Raw genomic sequence first — 13,480 nt, 5'->3', positions numbered from 1 at the left:
GGTGGCTGGATGAAAAAGCTCATGGCTTGAAGGTGGGAAAGAAAAAAAGAAAAGAAAAGAAAGTGGAAAACAAATTAACTTGTTACAGGATGGCATCATGGTTTCCTGGCATGGTGTTGAGTCTAGAAATCAGTCGTGCACAAGGTGTGCCTCAGTGCTCACTAGATATGCAGGAGAACCTGGTTGTGGTGGTTGTGAACTGCTTCACTGCTTCAGAATGTCTTTCTTCTGTTTCTCTCCAGCAACAGTTGGGCAAGAATATCAAGTTTGGGCAGCGGCCACCCAATGCCATTCCCATGAAGAAGGCGAACAGTGGAGAGGCTAGCTTAGAAGAGGATCTGTTCCTGACCAGTCCCATGGAAATTGTGACTCAGCAGGACATCATCCTCTCAGACGCAGAGAACAAGGTAAGTCTCCTCCACGGAATGACTTGATTGCTCATAAACCAGGGCAGGACACTGGGCCTCCTGTAACCCTGGGGTCTGCAGCGGGGGAATTACAGGGAGGAGCTTTTCTGATGAGTAGCTCAGGGCTCGAGGGCACTTCCTGGTAGGTGTCCTGACCTGTAGCCAGCGAAGAGGACGGGGAGGAAGATGAGACATGCCCTTTGCAGGCGGTCTTCCCAGTGTCTTTCACTTACCCTTCAAGGCTTATGCCTACCTCTTCTGGGAAGCCGTACCTGGCCTCAGCCCAAGCTGTACTGTCTTCTTGTGCCTTTGCTGTGTGTCTTCACCATTTTTTACATGTCTGTTCTCCCTATCTATGTCCATGTAACTGTTTTCTCTCCATCTCTAAACATGGGATTCTTTGAGAACAAACTGGGTCTGACACATCTTTGTCTCCCTAGGACTGAGCCACTGCCTGCTTTGCAGTACTGCCTAATTATTTGTCCAACTGGACTAATTTAAAGGGAAATGAAAAAAGAAATGCGTAGGGGCTCCATGAGGCAGAAAACATCAAACAGGCCAACTTGAAGAGTACCTAGTCTGGAAAGAAAGACACATCCTGTCTAAATTTGATCTCTTGACACTTTGAGCATATCCTGAAATGAGAGTTCTTCCAAAGCAGCAGAAAAGATGTCCTTAGACCTCTTAGGGAAAAAGGAGCAAAGTCCAAACAGTAGCGAGTCAGAAATTCTCTAGGTGAGGCACTGGGGTTTCACTTTTTAAAAACAAAACAAAACAAAACAACAACAACAACAACAACAACAAAACCATTCTCTAGGCTCTGCCTATCAAGACCCCTGGAATTTTGCTGGGTGTTATTAAAATGGGCATGCCTCAGAAGAAATCATGCGTTATCAACTGATGCGTCGTAAGAGTAGTGAGAAAGATGAGTGGTTCGCAGAGGCAAGTGAGGAAGGGATGTGAAAAAGGACATTCCTCCCCTGTTGCCCATTGTGACACCTGGCACCCACGCATGGACACCCTTTGTGTGGTAGGTCAAGCAGGGATGGGCCCATCTCTCCCGGCAGGTCTAAAATTGCTCTTCCCAACCTCTCCAGTGCTAGGCAGAAGCAACAGCCATCACCTTGGTGCAGGGGGTATCCTGAGATCTGAAGCAAATGTCCTCACAGTTATTGATGAGCTCATAAGTGCTGGGCACTGTGGCCTGGGGGATTGTTTGTTCAGCAGGCTCTGTCTCAGATATGAGTATTACAGAGGTGAGCAAGATTCTACAAGGGGTCCCCCACCTCTGTAGTTTACACCCTAATGAGAGGGTGTAACAAACAACAAACAAGTCAACCAATATATAAATTGAATCATTTCAGATCAAGAAAAATGCTGGCTGCACAGAAAATAAAACAGGGTAATGGAAAAGTGAGTAACTTGGTGGTGGAGAGGTCTCTTATTTGGATGAGGAGTGTAGCAGGACCCTGGAGGGGGCAAGGGGAGGGTAGAGAGAGGTACCAAGCTGGATTGTATAGACCATGGGAAAAGGGTAAATTCTATTTGGAAGATAATAGGAAGCCTCTGAGTAATTTTAAGCAGAGCAGTGACATAATCTGATTTGTATTTTCTGAAGATTCCTCTAAGTGTGGTGTGGAGAACAGATGGAGGTAGGGCAAGCTGACATGGTTGCTCTGGAAGGGAAGAAAAGACTCTTTCCTAAGAAATGGCAATACAGGATAGATGGTATCGCAGGGGCCAGGCAGTATGGCTCATACCTATAATGCCAGCACTTTGTGAGGCTGAGGTGGGAGGATCACTTGATGCCAGGAGTTTGAGAACAACCTGGGCAACATTTTGTAGAGACCTCATTTCTACAGCAATTATAAAATAGGCTGGGCGCGGTGGCTCACGCCTGTAATCCCAGCACTTTGGGAGGCCGAGGTGGGTGGATCACCTGAGGTCAGGAGTTCGAGATCAGCCTGGCCAATATGGTGAAACCCCATCTCTACTAAAAATACAAAAATTAGCCGGATGCGGTGGCACATTCCTGTAATCCCAGCTACTCAGGAGGTTGAGGCTGGAGAATAGTTTGAAGCCAGGAGGCAGAGGTTGCAGTGAGCTGAGATCACGCCACTGTGCTCCAGACTGGGCGACAGAGTGAGACTTTGTCTCAAAAAATATATATAAAAAGTAAAAAATTAGCCAGATGTGGCACATGCCTCTAGTCCCGGCTACCTGAGTGGCTGAGGCTTGAGCCCGGGAGTTCTAGGCTACAGTGAGCTATGATTGTAGAGCTGTACTCCAGCCTGGGAGACAAAGTGAGACCCTGTCTCAAAAAAAAAAGAAAAAGAAGATACCACTATAGGAGGCATAGTGGGCCATATGAAAGGTACAAATGACCTCTGGGGGTCTCCTGGGCATGCCTAGGACATGGGGGTATGAATCTTTAGCCTTTTTCTTCTCCCTTTCTGCTGTTTTCTTGGCCCCTCCCTGGTCTTTCACCTTCTCAGCCCAGCTCTTTGCATGTGGAGTTGGTAGGCCTTCTTTCTTCTCACTCATTGCTTAGATGGGGGAGGTGTGGCTGGAGAAGGGGCAGAGGCAGCCAGCAAGGCCAAAAGCATTGAGGTTGGAGGCCATGTATGAGACACAGCCATGCACCCCAGGGAAAGTGGCTGTTGAGCTACTCACATTCTGTCAGGCAGTGGAGAAAAACACAAAGGACCGAGTCTGGGGACTACCCAGGTGGGAAACACACTGAACTCGGGGAGAGGCTGGTGCACCCTCTGTGTCTCAGGTAGTGCTGGTGGAGTTTGGATATTAGCATAGTCCCCACTGGGACACCTGCTGGCTCTCTGAGGCCAGCTGCACCCCTATGTAGAGGAGGGGGTGGCCCTACCCAGGCACAGACAGTGTCTGGTTATTTGCCCAGAACTTCCTGCTCAGGCCTTTGACTTGAGTGCTCTTTTACTGTTCCAGCCCAGTGATACGCCAAGTTCTCTAAGTCCTCTGAATCTCCCTGGAGCTGGAAGTGAGATGGAAGAGAAGGTAACATGATTTGAACTTATTTATTTAGCTTCTTTCCTTACTTAACTTTCATCTCCCCCCCTCCTTTTTTTTTTTTTGCGACCTGCTGCCTCATTTTCCATTCATAAACGTTGCCTTCATATATTTAAATTCCTTCAGAATGCCACTAGTGACAGATGTTGGAGCATCTGTTTCCATGGCAAGGCAACTGCTGGAACTGAACTCTGCTCTGAAAACTAGCCATACTCCCAGCATGCCTGTGTTTGGGGTCCTAGAAGTTGGTAGCTTTCCTCAAAGGGTCATGTACTTCAAGACCCTGTTAATTGATTGAAAGAGGCATTCCAGAATACCTGAACTCCAGTCTGTAAGGAAACGAGTGCTCTTATATTTAGAGAAGCAAAACAAAAACAAAACAAAAAAGCACTTTAGCATTTCTCTACTTTTATGTTGTTTTTTAAACTTTTCTGTGTCCTTTTTTTTAAACCTGGGAGTTTACCTGCAGGAGTGTAAGAACCCTGTGGACTCTTCTCCCCGGGCACCTCTTCTGTAGGAGCCGATCTGCCCCATTGAGGACCTTTCATCTGCACAAGGGGCCAGGCATCCTCCCAAGGCCTGGCAGACAGTATAGGAAGCAGGATCTGCTCCTGAAGAAGCGGATGGCTCAAGACAGTGCTGCTGCCCAGACAATGAGGAAGCCAGCTGGGATAACTAGAAACAAAGCACAGCACTTAAATCTCAGCATCAAGTGCTTATCTATGTCTTCAATCTGTCACATTTGGCTCCGACTCCTTTTTCCCATGCATCTATTAGGGGATGGAAACAAATGTTTAATTCAGCAATAGCTCAGAATCTGATGCCCATTATAAAGATAACCATAAATAAATGAAAGCTAGAAGGCCAAAGCTTGATTTTTCTGTGCTTCTTGTCATAAATTAATATATACTGAGCATCTATTTTGCTGTTAGAGCTAGCTGCTTGGTCTTTCATCTTTTGCGCATAAATACAGAAGATAATCGCAAAAAGCAAGCCCTTCTGCTAAACCTCACCACTCCATGCCTACAGCAGGAACAAACAAATAAACCCTGGCCACATCGGAGCTGCTGGCCTAGCGCCGCACCCCCCTGCTGCACTCTAGCAGGAGCCCTTTGCTTGCCGCCAGCCTGTGAATTCTCTGGAGATACAGGCGTGGCGTCCTACCTTCTGATTCAGTGTGGCCTCTGGGTTCGGGCTGTATCATGATCTCTCTGATCTTTCCAAATCTACGCTTCATCTGAGGTTGTGTTTTTTTAGTGATTGCATCCGTATACTAGAGCTGCAGGCCATTCCACAATTCATACTTTGAAGGACCGCACTTGTCCCGGTGGCAGATTTTTGCTGCTCATTTTTCTCATCAGGTCCCTCTTCCTTTTATCTTCTCAGTGCAGTCAGTACCCTGAGACTTCTTTGGAGTGATTGTACCAAAACTTTTTTTTTTCTGTGACAGAGTCTTGCTTTGTGGGCTAGGCTATAGTGCAGCCTAGCGATCTCAGCTCACTGCAGCCTCCGCATCCTCGGTTCAAGCAATTCTCATGCATCAGCCTCCCCAGCTGGGATAACAGGTGTGCACCACCACACCCGGCTAATTTATTTTTATTTTTAAAATGTTTAGTAGAGATGGGGTTTTGCCATGTTGTCCAGACTGGTCTCGAACTCCTGGCCTCAAGTGATCTGCCCGCCTCAGCCTCCCAAAGTGCTGGGATTACAGGTGTGAGCCATCGCACCCAGCCATACCAAAACATTTTTGTCGATCAGGAATTTCGTGTTCCAGGTATAGATGCTATACTTTATTTTCTTTTATTCCTTCAACAAATATTTATTGAGCACTGACCAAATGAGGTTTGCTACGTGGGTGTAAAGGGGACCCATACAAAGATGAAAAAAGACACACTCCCAGCCTCAAAGGGACTAAGTCCTGTGTAGGAGCTGAGGCATATATGCAGTGTCTGAGAGTTTAACAGTTCTTAGCACAGAGGGGATCTAGTCCAGGGGTCAGCAAACTACTCATTATTTTAGGCGTTGTGACATGAAGCTACAAGTACTCTCCTTTGTGCCACTCTTCCTTCATAGCACAAAAAGCAACCAAAGACAATGGGTGTGGCTGTGGCCCGGTAAACCTCTGATTTTCCAAAACAGGCTGTGGGCAGGATTTGGCCTCCTGGCTATGTTTTGCTAATCTTGGAGCTACTCTGAACCTCGTATTAGTCAAAGTAGGAAAATTAGTTCCTAAAAGTTATATGACTTTTACAAGTTAATACCAGTGGATGCTGGCAGAACAAATAGTCAGTGTCCTTTGGTTCCAAAATGGGTGTTCATTTCATTTTCTGAGGAGCTCCCTCTGCTCACCTGCATTCCCTGGGCCAGGCTGTGCGAGGCACGCTCTGGAACGAGTGCTACGGTTCTGCGATTCCCTGCAGGTTGTCTTCTGATCCCAACTGACTTTCTATTTTAATCTCCCCTATAGGTTGCTCCTGTTAAACCGTCTCGGCCAAAAAGGCACTTCTCTTCTGCTGGCACCATCGAAAGTGTCAACTTAGATGCCATCCCCCTGGCCATCGCTCGCCTGGACAACAGTGCCGCCAAGCACAAGCTGGCTGTTAAGCCAAAAAAACAGAGGGTGTCGAAGCACAGGCGCCTTGCCCAGGTGTGTAGAGCCTGCACGGGCTGGCCAGGCAGGTGCCCTTGCCTACTGGGCACTAATTCTACAAGTGGGTTGGCATTGGGGTGGAGCCATGTAAAGACCTGAGTGTCTCCCCATCCAGAACTTGAGTGTATGGCGGTGTTGGGGAATACACAGGCCTGTTTACTTTCCTCGCCCTTTCTGGCATGCGGCTGGTGGACCTCAGAGGGAGAGGTTGCCTTTTGAGGGGCTCCAGACCCGTTGTGTTTGCTTTGCGTTGTAAAAGTGGTTTAGTCAATGCTCCCTCAGTTTGACTAGGATAGCCTTCCAAATCACAAACTTCAGGGGACATTAATGAAGTCCAAGTCTCTTTTTGCTCATCTATCTAATGCTGGAATGTTGGTTTTCCTCATTTGTTCATATTAAGAAATTAGGGAATGACAAAGCAGATGGGGGGGGAAGGGGGACGCGGAAACAGAATACACGTCCTTTTCTCCATTCCCACGACAGAGTCTTGCGTGGGGTGACCGATGCCTGAGTTTAGCTATCCCTGAACTTGAGAATACCTGCTTCCAAGTGTTCTTGAGAAATTAAGAGGGCCGCTGGCACTGTGAATAGGAAAAGGAGCGACTGTGGGTGGAGAAAGCAAAAGGCTAATTGTGTTTTCCTTTCCAATGTTAGGGTCCACAACATGAGCAAGGCGGCCTTAAGAGTCGACCCTCCCTGGACCAGAACGGACACCCAGGCGAGGACAAGCCAACATGGCACGAAGAGGAACCCAATCCGCCGGATTCCGAGGAAGAGAGAAGACGCCAAGAAGACTACTGGCGAGAATTGGAGGCCAAGTGCAAGCGGCAAAAGGCGGAAGCAGCCGAGAAGAGACGCCTAGAGGAGCAGAGGCTGCAGGCGCTGGAGAGGAGGCTTTGGGAAGAGAACAGAAGGCAGGAGCTCTTGGAGGAGGAGGGCGAGGGGCAGGAGCCGCCTCTAGAGGCGGAAAGGGCGCCGCGGGAAGAGCAGCGGCGGAGCCTGGAAGCGCCAGGTTGGGAGGACGCCGAGCGGAGGGAGCGTGAGGAGCGCGAGCGCCTGGAGGCCGAGGAGGAGCGCAGGCGTCTGCAGGCCCAGGCGGAGGAGAGGCGGCGGCTGGAGGAGGACGCCAGGCTGGAGGAGGACGCCAGGCTAGAGGAGCGGAGGCGGCAGGAGGAGGAGGAAGGAAGATGCGCGGAGGAGCTCAAAAGGCAGGAGGAGGAGGAGGCTGAAAGATGGGAAGAGCTGGAACAGCAGGAGGAGGCGGAGGTGCAGGGGCCGCCCCAGGCTTTGGAGGAGATTGGGGAGGGCCGGCGGGGCGCGGAGGAGGAGGATCTGGGGGAAGAGGAGGAGGAGGGCCAGGCGCACCTGGAGGACAGGAGGGGCCAGCTCAGCGAGCTTCTGAACGACTTTGAGGAGAGGCCGGAAGACCAGGAACACCTGCAACCGGAAGGACAAAGAGAACACTCCGAGGAGCCAAGCATTGGCGAGGAGCAGAACCCAGAGGCCGAGCGGCGAAGAGAGCAGCAGGGAAGGAGCGGGGATTTCCAGGGGGCCGATCGTCCTGGGCCCCAGGAAAAGAGAGAAGAAGGGGACACGGAGCCTTTCCGGAAACAAGAGGGGCCCGTGGAAGCCGCGCAGCCTCCGGTGGAGAGGAAAGAAGCCGCCGTCCTTGAACAAGGCCGCAAGGTGGAGGAGCTGCGGTGGCAGGAGGTGGACGAGAGGCAGACCATGCCCCGGCCCTACACGTTCCAGGTGTCCTCCGGGGGGAAGCAGATTCTCTTTCCCAAAGTCAACCTGAGCCCCGTGACGCCCGCAAAGGACACGGGGCTCACCGCTGCCTCCCAGGAACCAAAGGCCCCCAAAGCCAGCCCAGTCCAGCACGCCCTGCCGTCGTCCCTGAGCGTTCCCCACACCGCCATTCTGGTCACGGGCGCGCAGCTCTGTGGCCCGGCCGTCAACCTGAGCCAGATCAAGGACACCGCGTGCAAGTCCCTCCTGGGCTTGGAGGAGAAGAAGCACGCGGACGCCCCAGCTGGGGAGAACCCTCCCCGAGGCCCCGGCGACGCGCGGGCGGGCAGCGGGAAGGCTAAGCCCCCCCAGGAGTCTCCCAGCAGCGCGTCCGCACTCGCAGAATGGGCTTCCATTCGGTCCAGAATCCTGAAGAACGCTGAGAGTGACCCGCACAGCAGCGAGAGGGACCAGTCGAAGCCCGGTGATGAGTCCACTCCCAGGGGCCGGTGTGATTCCCGCGGGAACCTCCGGAAGACTCCGCCAGTCAATGCAAAGTTCTCTATTATGCCTGCCTGGCAGAAATTTTCCGATGGTGGCACGGAGACCTCCAAACAGAACACGGAAGCTGAAAGCATACGAAAAAGACCCATGCTGGGACCCAGCGAAGATACAGCCCCCCAGCCTCCTCCTGCTGGTGTTCGCGAGCTCGGGAAGGGTCCGGAGAAGTCGGAGATGCACCGGGAGCCCGCAGACACCACCGAGGGATGCAAATTTGCCAAAGACCTCCCGTCTTTCCTTGTCCCAAGCCTTCCTTACCCTCCGCAGAAAGTGGTGGCCCACGCAGAGTTCACGACCTCGTCGGACAGCGAGACTGCAAACGGGATAGCAAAGCCAGACCCTGTGATGCCAGGTGGGGAGGAAAAAACTTCACCGTTTGGAATAAAATTGAGAAGGACCAACTATTTGCGCTTCAACTGCGACCAACAGGCAGAACAGAAGAAGAAGAAGAGGCACAGCAGCACCGGAGACAGCGCGGATGCAGGGCCGCCTGCAGCGGGGAGCGGTCGTGGAGAGAAAGAGATGGAGGATGTGGCCCTCAAGCATGGTCCATCCCTCCCCCAAGAGCGGAAGCAAGCCCCTTCCACCCGGAGGGACTCCGCTGAACCTGCCAGCAGCCAGACCCCGGTTCCGGAGCACGACAAGGCCGCAAACAAAATGCCACTGGCACAGAAGCCAGCACTGGCTCCCAAGCCCACCAGTCAGACCCCACCAGCATCCCCACTTTCCAAACTGAGCAGGCCCTACTTGGTAGAGCTGCTGTCTCGCCGAGCGGGGAGGCCGGACCCAGAGCCAAGTGAGCCGGCCAAGGAGGGCCAAGAGAGCAGTGACCGCCGGCCACCCTCGCCCCCAGGCCCCGAGGAAAGGAAGGGACAGAAGAGGGACGAGGAGGAAGAGGCGACAGAGAGGAAACCTGCTTCCCCACCTCTGCCTGCCGCTCAGCAAGAGAAACCTTCTCAAACACCCGAGGCCGGGAGGAAAGGTAGGTAGCTGCAGGGTGGGAAACTGCTGCCAGCCGAGGTGTCAGAGCCAGGGCATCAAGAAGAGGCCCACACGCAGGTTCATGAGAATAATTTACCAACAATACAGATTTGAGAAAGGAAAGTTTTATTAGAAAGAACACTGCAGAACAAAACAGTGGGGCGCCTCAGTGAGAGGACTGAGTGCCCTGGTGGATCTTCCTTAGGAGCATTTAAGGACCTTAAGTCGAGAGCTTAAGGGTAATTGGAAGGGTAATTTGAGCCACATTAGCCACGTAAGTCGTGAGAAATGATTACACTTGTGGACATTTTGGCGCCTTAATGTCAGCAAGGGTTGCAAAATGAGTTTTGCCATGACATTCCAGAGATGTCTAGAAATTCTAGTTATAAAAGTTGAAAAGCCTGGAACCAGATGCCTACGTTAGATACTAGGAAAGTTCAATTCTGAATTCCCCAGATAAGGAGTTTTGCCTCTGGATGGTCTGTTTGATGGTCACCAGGTGGTCTTTGTGCTCCTCGTCTGCCTCTGTCCAGCTCATTGACTACGTCACTGCTAGAACCAGAAGTGCCCAATGCCAGAGGTAGTCAGTGGAGCTGGTGTTGGGCACACCTTCATTAATTAGATGCCGGTGTGGGATTCCCGAAAGACAGTCACTCGTGAGTCATAGTAAGGCTCGTAACTTCTCATTCTTTCAAATTTGGGAAATGCTGACCAATTCTGCAGTGTGTCTGCAGTTCACTCTTGATAATGATACTTATTTACAGAAGCGATAAAAAGGTTAGATGAATGCCTTTTCGATTGGCAATAGAAATTGAAATAATAATCCCAATGACTGAAGATGTCATTAACCATTTTGAGGGGGCCTCGCAGTGATGATAAAACTGGAGTGTCTCCTACCAGTGTCTTCACTGTATCTCTGGGCAGTAGTGGCACCATGATGGCAGTTTAGGGGACTTTAGGTGTCTCCATCAGACCGATGGATCCTCTCTATGGGATAATTGACTGTCTCCATTTTATGTAAAATGCTCTGCAAATGCAGCTTGGGTCCCTCCATCCCCCCACCCTCGCCCAGCTCACCACTGCAGAGCCCTCCTACAAAGAAATTTTGGAGCAAGCCTTACCTCTGGCTGACCCTGATGTTTCTTCAGATTGAATGTTTGGGCCAACAAAGCTGTCAGTTAGCTTTTGTGCCCCCAGAGAACCTTCATCTAATACTTTCTCTTTTCTATTATGCAGATATAGTAGGTAAAGTATGGGTCAAAGCCAAAGGTTACTCACATTTCCCAGAGAAATTGTCCCCTGAGGTTTTCTTAGGAGGGATTGTTTTTTCCTTTGCTCAAGTATTTAGATTTGGGGCAGTTTTTGCAGAGGAATGATTTGTTTCCTGAGGAGTGTTGGTCTGGTTACTTGCCTTTACAGAAGACCCCATAAATCCTTATTTTATTTTATTGTTTATTAGTAGTAGTATCTAGAGACAGGGTCTTGCTATGTTGCCCAGGCTGGTCTTGAACTCCCGGGATCATGCATCCCTCCTGCCTAAGCCTCCTGGTAGGTGGGACTACAGGTGTGAGCCACCGCACCCAGCTTGTCCTTTTTAAATGGTCCACTTGCTTGGCCTGGTTTCCTGGACAGACATGTTGATCAGCAGTTTCTAGACCATTTCTCCCTAATGATTTCTGTTTGTCCTGCTGGATGAGGGGCCCGTTTTCGGTTTTGCCACTAGCGTTTGTGGCACTGGCTTTCGTAGTATCTGCAAAGTCTCTCTCACAGCCTTGTCTGCTACGTCACTTGCCTTCTCCAAAGAAGTCATGCTTCTGCTCACTTCCTTCTCTTAGGGCTGTCCCCTTGATTATTATAATTTTCTCCCCAAATCTATTACTGTCCATGTTTTCCTTCCCAGTGGAGCCAGTGAGGACAGATTCTGGGCTGTCACGCTCTGCTATTTGAATTTTTCCTGATTCGATACAGAAATAGCCTGAAAGCAAGGATCACTCTCTCCATTCACTGGGGTTTTGTTATGCAGCTTGCTGCTGTAGGCCAGCACTGGCCAAATTTGTTTGACTGAACACCCCATCAGGATAAAAATGTTAGGCAAGGACCTGCAATTTATTTGTTGATTGTATACATGTAGTATCATTGTTAGCTAAAACCCCTGGAGCACCAGCTATACTTACACTTCACAACAGTGGATCTAAATCTGCAATTGCAAATCATGGTGCTATTTTTTATTCTCTTTGGCCAACTTCTTGTTGAATCTGATTTCTTCAGAAGTAGCAGGCAAAGAGCTCATCAGCTCTGCTATTTTCTCATACTTGTATTATTAGTAGTATATTGTCTGCAGGATTTTCTTTATGCCATATGCCATTTGTCCATTGTGGAAGGGATCATTTAGTTAAAAGGAGATATAAACTCACCAAACTGCAGAACCTCCCATATGCTAAATTCAAGAACCACTGAGAACAAAAAGCACCCACCACATGCAGCCCCACATAGCCTTCCCAGCTTCCCTGGAGAGTCTTTAAACATACCATTTGTTATTACATGGCCTTTGAATATATGGGCTATGGGGTCACTGCCAGTCAGGGTACTAAGTATTAGAAAAGCTCGGTTTTGGCCAGGCATGGTGGCTCACACCTGTAATCCCAGCACTTTGGGAGGCTGAGGTGGGCAAATTGCTTGAGCCTACCAGGAGTTCAGGACCAGCCTGGCAATGTGGCGAAACCCCGTCTCTACAAAAAATACAAAAATTAGCTGGGCATGACACACACCTGTGGTCCTAGCTACTTGGGAGCCTGAGGTGGGAGAATCGCTTGAGCCTGGTAGGTCAAGGGTACAGTGAGCTGGGATCTCACCACTGCACTCCAACCTGAGTGACAGAGTGAGACCCTGTCTCAAAAAAAGAAAAAAAAAAAAGCTTGATTTTGTTTTTATCCTTACATTTAAAAATAGAGAAATAGAAATTCTAATCTTTCTTTCTTAACTCCAGTGAATTGCCTTTCACATTTCCTGTGACATACGCAACGTTTTTTGGAGACCGGTGCTTTATAAAGAGGTCTGCATTCCCAAGGCTGGGGCCAGTGAGGACAAATACGTAGGCTTGTAGGGTGTTGACTCTGAATCTACCTGGTGAGATTAAAACAGCAATGATAATCCCCATGTGCTTGTACTATAAACGCTTTCAGGCCAGGCACAGTGGCTCACACCTATAATCTGGCAGTTTGGGAAGCCAAGGTGGGCAGATCACTTGAGGCAAGGAGTTCAAGACCAGCCTGGCCAACATGGTGAAACCCTGTCTCTACTAAAAATACAAAAATTAGCCAGGTGTGGTGGCGGGCACCTGTAAATCCCAGCTACTCGGAGGCTGAGGCAGGAGGATTGCTTGAACCCGGGATGCAGAGGTTGCAGTGAGCAGAGATTGTGCCACTGCACTCCAGCCTGGGTGACTCCATCTCAAAAAAAAAAAAAAAAGACAAAAAAAAACCTTTCATTACACATAGCATCTCATTCTGAAATTCTAACGTACTTATGGTGGATAGAACAGAAAAATAGCTTAGTATCCCTTTCTCCAAGGAATGCCCTTTGGGAGTAGTGACTAGAACCCTGTGATCCTTGCTCATCTCCTCAGAACTTGAAGAGGCAACTCAGGTGGACTATGATACGCCTGTTCACTGAGTTTAGAATGAGAGAGAATGGGTTTATATTGGAGCAAAATACATTTTTAATTAGGAATTTTGAACTCCTCAAATAGGTGATGCAATTGACTATCTTTCAAAACCTTGACTGTAATAAGAGATTTTACTGTGTTTGGATGATTTCAACACTAGTCATCCTTTGTGCTTCATCATTTACAAAGTTATTTGCATCGTCTCCTTCGGTGCTCACAGCACACAGATAGGTAGGTAGTCTTGGCTACATCTTACAGACATGGACAGCAGTATCTGAAAAGTTGAGTGACTTGCCCACTCCCTACAGTGGTAATGATGGCACATGGAGGAGTTCTTTCCTAGACTAAGTGATCTTCCGTTATCACAGCCCCATCATAGTGTGAGTGATGGTCCAGTGTTGAAGCTTCTGAATATATACTCTTTGGTGTGGGTGACTTCACCATCTT

The 13,480-nt window shown here is 49.6% G+C and overlaps 1 protein-coding gene across 8 annotated transcripts in view; it reads left to right on the top strand.

Moving 5' to 3' along the window:
* Positions 1 to 13,480, top strand: part of CRACD (capping protein inhibiting regulator of actin dynamics) — a 299,860-nt gene that overhangs the window by 271,164 nt on the left and 15,216 nt on the right. For 6 of the 8 annotated variants that reach the window (XM_055294598.2, XM_055294594.2, XM_055294595.2 and 3 more), the window contains 4 exons: positions 243 to 407; positions 3,369 to 3,437; positions 5,917 to 6,096; positions 6,754 to 9,370. In XM_055294598.2, coding sequence (XP_055150573.2) covers positions 297 to 407; positions 3,369 to 3,437; positions 5,917 to 6,096; positions 6,754 to 9,370 — 2,977 coding nt within the window. In that variant the 5' untranslated portion in view covers positions 243 to 296. Of the gene's footprint in view, positions 1 to 242; positions 408 to 1,360; positions 1,821 to 3,368; positions 3,438 to 5,916; positions 6,097 to 6,753; positions 9,371 to 13,480 lie in introns of those variants that run through there. The other 2 variants (XM_055294600.2, XM_055294599.2) reach the window with 2 other exon arrangements.

Source organism: Symphalangus syndactylus, chromosome 10, assembly GCF_028878055.3.
Source record: "Symphalangus syndactylus isolate Jambi chromosome 10, NHGRI_mSymSyn1-v2.1_pri, whole genome shotgun sequence".
NCBI classification, from domain to species: domain Eukaryota; kingdom Metazoa; phylum Chordata; class Mammalia; order Primates; family Hylobatidae; genus Symphalangus; species Symphalangus syndactylus.
Note: the sequence above shows the minus strand (reverse complement) of the source record. Positions and strands in the feature narration are given on the sequence as shown.